This window comes from Rhinopithecus bieti, unplaced genomic scaffold (genome assembly GCF_001698545.2).
Source record: "Rhinopithecus bieti isolate Rb0 unplaced genomic scaffold, ASM169854v2 scaffold_14229, whole genome shotgun sequence".
NCBI lineage: Eukaryota > Metazoa > Chordata > Mammalia > Primates > Cercopithecidae > Rhinopithecus > Rhinopithecus bieti.
In genome coordinates, this window is record NW_016807978.1 from 1,634,931 (window position 1) to 1,640,336 (window position 5,406).

The window sequence follows — 5,406 nt, forward strand, 5'->3', positions numbered from 1 at the left end:
GAGGGAAAAGGGGGAGGGGGAGGGGGAGGCAGAAAGGGAGATGGGGCGGAGAGGAGGGGGAGGGGGAGAGGGAAGGGAGGAAGAAAAACATAGAGGGAGAAAAAATGGAAAATACAAGAAAAAAAAATGATTCCTAGAATGCCATGTGGTACAATATTTGTCTAGTGGGAATTTCAGAAGGAAGAATTGAAAGGTACAAAATAATTTAAAGAATAATACCAGGCCAGGCATGATGGCTCATGTTTATGATCTCAGTACTTTGACAAGCTGAGGTAGGAGGATTGCTTGAATTCAGGAGTTTGAGACCAGCCTGGAAAACAAGGTGAGACCCTGTCTCTACCAAAAATTTAAAAAGCCAGGCAAAGTGGTATGCACCTGAAGTCTCAGCTATTCAGGAGGCTAAAGAAGGAGAATAGCTTAAGCCGAGGAGTTCATAGCTGCAGTAAGCCATGATCACACCACTATACTCCAGCCAGAATGACAGAGCGAGACCCTGTCTCAAAAAAAAAAAAAAAAAAAAAAAAAAAAAATTCCTCTGACTTTAAGAAACTTTTGAATTTTCAAACTGAAAACCTATCCAGTGCCAAGCAAAATGTGTGTAAAGATCCATGCCCACAAACATCAAGGTGAAATTACATAATTCTAGTGATAAAGTCTTAAAAGCTTATAGAGAAAAAAAAATTAAGAGGATAAAACAAAATATAACAAAACAAAAGCAGTGAAATGATTCAGGCTGGCATTGAAATTCTCATTAGACTGGAGACTAGGGCCTAGAGCACATGGAGAATGTAGGCTACAGAATGATGTAGTAATTTCAAAGTTGTGAAGAAAATTATGATATTGAAACTATTATCCAGCCAAATTATTACTCGAGTGTGAGGGCAAGATAAAAACATGTTTAAATATGCAAGGATTCATGATGTTTACCACCATACACATACTAGTACACATTACTTAAGGAGGAACTTCATTAAAAAAAAATCGTTTACAAGAAAGAGAATGATGTGAGATTTTAATGCTGCTTCTGAGTATAGCCTAAAACAAGACAAAGAAAGATGACAAGAAACCAAAAGAAATCATTTGATGATGACTTTTTTTTTTGAGATGGGGTCTCACTCTGTCACCCAGGCTGGAGTGCAGTGGCACGATCTCAGCTTACTGCAACCTCTGCATCCCAGGTTCAAGCAATTCTCCTGCCTCAGCCTCCTGAGCAGCTGGGACTTGATGACATTTTTTTTTAAAGAGACAGGGTCTTACTCAGGCTGGAGGGCAGTGGCGTGATCATAGCTCACTGCAGCCTCAAACCCCTGGGCTCAAGTGATGGATGATAACTTGAAACATTCTCCCCAAAGCATAGGGGAGATTTTAGTAACTAATGTAGAATTTTTATTTCCTATAAATCCAAGCACAATCCTTTCTTGTGTAGTGAATGCTTACATAATCATAATACTACAAATTTCTCATGTTATTTTATTTAAATATTAGATGAATTTACAGACAAAATATAAATCGTTTAATAATAGAATATTACAAACTGGGAGAAAGTAAACGAGAGATAACTTAAGAATAGAGTATTTGAAGTTATAATGGTAACTTTTAGAAGAAAAAAGAAAACCCAAAAGATTGCTAAAGGGAGTTACTTATGGAGCGTGATAGTAGGGAAAGGTAGGTTTTTCCTTTTTAATACAATAATTATCATATATCATCCAATAGAATGATTATATGATTTTATCAATAGAATACTGACCAAATGGAGAGAAATAGATACATCTAGAGGTACTGACATTAAAAAAAGTGTTTAAGTAAAAAAAAAAAACTTCAGAAATGATAGTGGATAATTAGATTATCCTATTTATACTAAAAGATTATGAGTGTGTATTTGTTAATTTGTAAGATGTTTTCAGTGTTGTAACAACAACTTACTCAAATGGCAGGGGATTCTGAAGATATTTCATTGTCGTGAAGTACATATATATATATACTTATATATATATATTTTTTTGAGACAAGAGTCTCGCTCTGTCGCCTAGGCTGGAGTGCAGTGGCACGATCTCAGCTTACTGCAACCTCTGCATCCCCGGTTCAAGCAATTCTCCTGCCTCAGCCTCCCAACTAGCTGGGACTACAGGCACATGCCACCACGCCTGGCTAATTTTTTGTATTTTAGTAGTGACGGGGTTTCACTGTGTTGCCCAGGCTGGTCCCGAACTCCTGAGCTCAGGCAACCTGGCCGCCTTAGCCTCCCAAAGTGCTGGGATTACAGGTGTGAGCCACCGCACCCAGCCGAATTATATTTTTAATAAGCATAATTCATAGGTTGCACCTTGGTTTTTTTCAGGTCTAGCCTAAATTTTCATTAGCCATTGATTATGTAAGCCTGCACTACTTAACAGTTTTGGTACTATTCTCAAGAGAGTAAGATAGAATTTTAATAATGTTTAAAATATTAATATGTTAATTAATTTAGCTGCCACCTAATCTGGCAAACGACACACTAGTTATTCTCTCTAGATAGTACTTTATGCTTGGAAAAAAACAAAATGGAACTAAAACTGACTTTTTTTCATATTGAAAATTTGAAAACATATAACATCATAAAATCAAGTTGGATTTCTGGCATTAGGCAACTCCAAAACTATTAACATTATTAACATTCTATTTCTGCTTCAAAGAACATTAAAACATATTTAGTCATAAGTCCTCTCTTTAATAACTTAGTTTTTTCTTACCAGACTATTTTCTTTCCAGGCTTCTGGGAACTTGGGTCTCTGTTTTTCCCTAGACACAAGAACCTGCATATCCTCGAAAGTGGGATGGTTTCCAACCTCTGTCTGAAAAGCCATCTGGTACTCTGGTATGGATTCCCCTGTGGATTTGTAGAAAAGAATGACAGAATAAAATTTCCAATTATCATAAATGATAGAATAACAGGGGTATTTCTGATACCAAGTAAGCAAAAAAATTGTGTCACAATCTTTTATTTTCCAGCCCCTTCAGGCACATTTGGAAATCCTAAAGAGATGTTGTTGTAGGTTTAATGATTTTTTTTTTTAGATGGAGTCTCACTCTGTTGCCCAGGATGGAGTGCAGTGGCATGATCTCGGCTCACTGCAACCTCTGCCTCCTGAGTTCAACTGATTCTCTTGCCTTAGCCTCCCGAGTAGCTGGGATTACAGGTGCACACCACCATGCCTGGATAATTTCCATATTTTAGTAGAGATAGGGTTTCACCATGTTGGCCAGGCTGGTCTTGAACTCCTGACCTCAGGTGATCCAGCCTCCTAAAGTGCTGGGATTACAGGTGTGAGCCTCCACGCCCAGTCTAATGCATTATTAATAAATGCTTTGCTTAGAATAGTCTCAAATATTTGTTGATAAATCAAATGGTAGTTTCAATGATGGATAGGTATTTTTAAATGGTTTCTGGTATTACTAAATTCAGGGAAAAAAGACTATTATGTTTATAAGGCATACTTAATACTTGAAAACATGCCTGAACACTGATCCCATGGAGGCGGGTAAAGATGAGGAAAAAGTCCAGGACCCAGTACAACAAATATGCCTACAGAACCAAATATAAGTGGGTGGGTTGAACAGTCACTATGTCTCATTACATCATTGGTTCTATTGTAGTCCAGACAGACTGTATCAGATGTTACAAAAATATTTATGATAATGGTCATTTGAAAGAAAAGTCAATATACTTAAAAAAAATTTTTTTTTAAATAAACAGTCTCACTTTGTTGCCCAGGATGGAGTACAGTAGCCTGATCATAGCTCACTGTAACTTGAACTACTGCACTCAAGTGGCCTCCCTAGTAGCTAAGACTACAGGAGTGTGCCACCATGCCCAGCAAATTTTTAAAAATATTTTTTAGAGATAAGGTATTGCCGTGTTGGCCAGGCTGGTCTCATACTTCTGCCCTCAAATGATTTTCCCACCTGAGCCTCCCAATGTGCTGAGATTACAGGTGTGAGCCACTGTGCCCAGCCCTAAAAATTCCTTTTAACTAACAGGTAGTATTTAGATCATGGACTTAAATATTATTAACTATTTTATCACTATTTAATAACCCTGTTCATTGCCAATAAACACAATCAATTGTGATGTTAGGCTTTTGATTTTTACAAAATATAAGAAAATTAAGTTTATGTATATAATATATTGAACCACACAGAGGATCCCTGGGACCAACACTGAGAAAACCAATGATCTAGTAGAAATCATGGAAAAGAACACAGAATGAGAGACTGTTCCTGTCTCTTTACCCATCCTCCCACCCTATTAAAATGACAAGATAAATTAGAAGGAAGAACATCAAGACAGAGGAGGATAAGGCATTTAGGTTCTAATCTTGGCTTCATCTTGACCTTGGAAAAGTCATTTAACTATTCTGTTTTAGACTTCCTGTAAGCAAAATGGCAATGTCTGCCGCCTTCCTTCTATCACTCCCATGGAGATAACACAAAGTTATAATGACCCAGATGGAAACCACATTACAAATAAGTTTATGTTTCATTTAAGTTTTATGTTTCTATCTGAATACTCAAAACAACCCATAAATACTTGCCCTCCACCAGTATTTAAAAAGATTTACAAAGATTAATTCTATTATCTATGTAGCATTGCCCAAGTTTATTGTAATACTGCCTATGTATAAATACAAGTGATTTTCACATACTGTAAATATTTAAGCAGATACTTAGCGTTGATCAATAACATCAACATTGAACTTGAGAGATAAAATTAAAGGATTTAATAATCATGCCAGTTAGTATATCACTTTCTTCCTTGAAACCCCATGTGATAAAACCTTATCCTATACCATCTGTGAACTGCAAGATATTTACTAATGTATCTGATCTGTCTCTGAGACACACACACAACACAAACACATACCTTCCAAGTGTTTTTTTTTTTTTTCAAATGCTGGTTTAGTAGAATAACTAAAAGTTCACAATTTTACCCTTTTTATTTTTTTTATTTTTTTTATTTTTTGAGATGGAGTCTCGCTCTGTCGCCCGGACTGGAGTGCAGTGGCCAGATCTCAGCTCACTGCAAGCTCCGCCTCCCAGGTTTGTGCCATTCTCCTGCCTCAGCCTCCCGAGTAGCTGGGACTACAGGCGCCCGCCACCTCGCCCAGCTAGTTTTTTGTATTTTTTAAATGGAGATGGGGTTTCACCCTGTTAGCCAGGATGGTCTCGATCTCCTGACCTTGTGATCCACCCGTCTCGGCCTCCCAAAGTGCTGGGATTACAGGCTTGAGCCACCGCACCCGGCCAATTTTACTCTTTTAAAAAATTAGGTCCAAATTAAAATTTTAAAACTTGCTAAAGGAAATTGAAGCACAATCTTTTATGAATGCAATAGTTAATAATTACCAAATAAATGTCCACTAAATCTTC

The 5,406-nt window shown here is 37.2% G+C and overlaps 1 protein-coding gene across 2 annotated transcripts in view; it reads right to left on the reverse strand.

The window, feature by feature from the left end:
* The window catches only part of BMPR2 (bone morphogenetic protein receptor type 2), a 209,008-nt gene that overhangs the window by 19,639 nt on the left and 183,963 nt on the right, over positions 1 to 5,406 (reverse strand). For both annotated transcript variants that reach the window (XM_017884382.1, XM_017884383.1), the window contains exon 10: positions 2,730 to 2,866. In XM_017884382.1, coding sequence (XP_017739871.1) covers positions 2,730 to 2,866 — 137 coding nt within the window. The remainder of the gene's footprint in view (positions 1 to 2,729; positions 2,867 to 5,406) is intronic.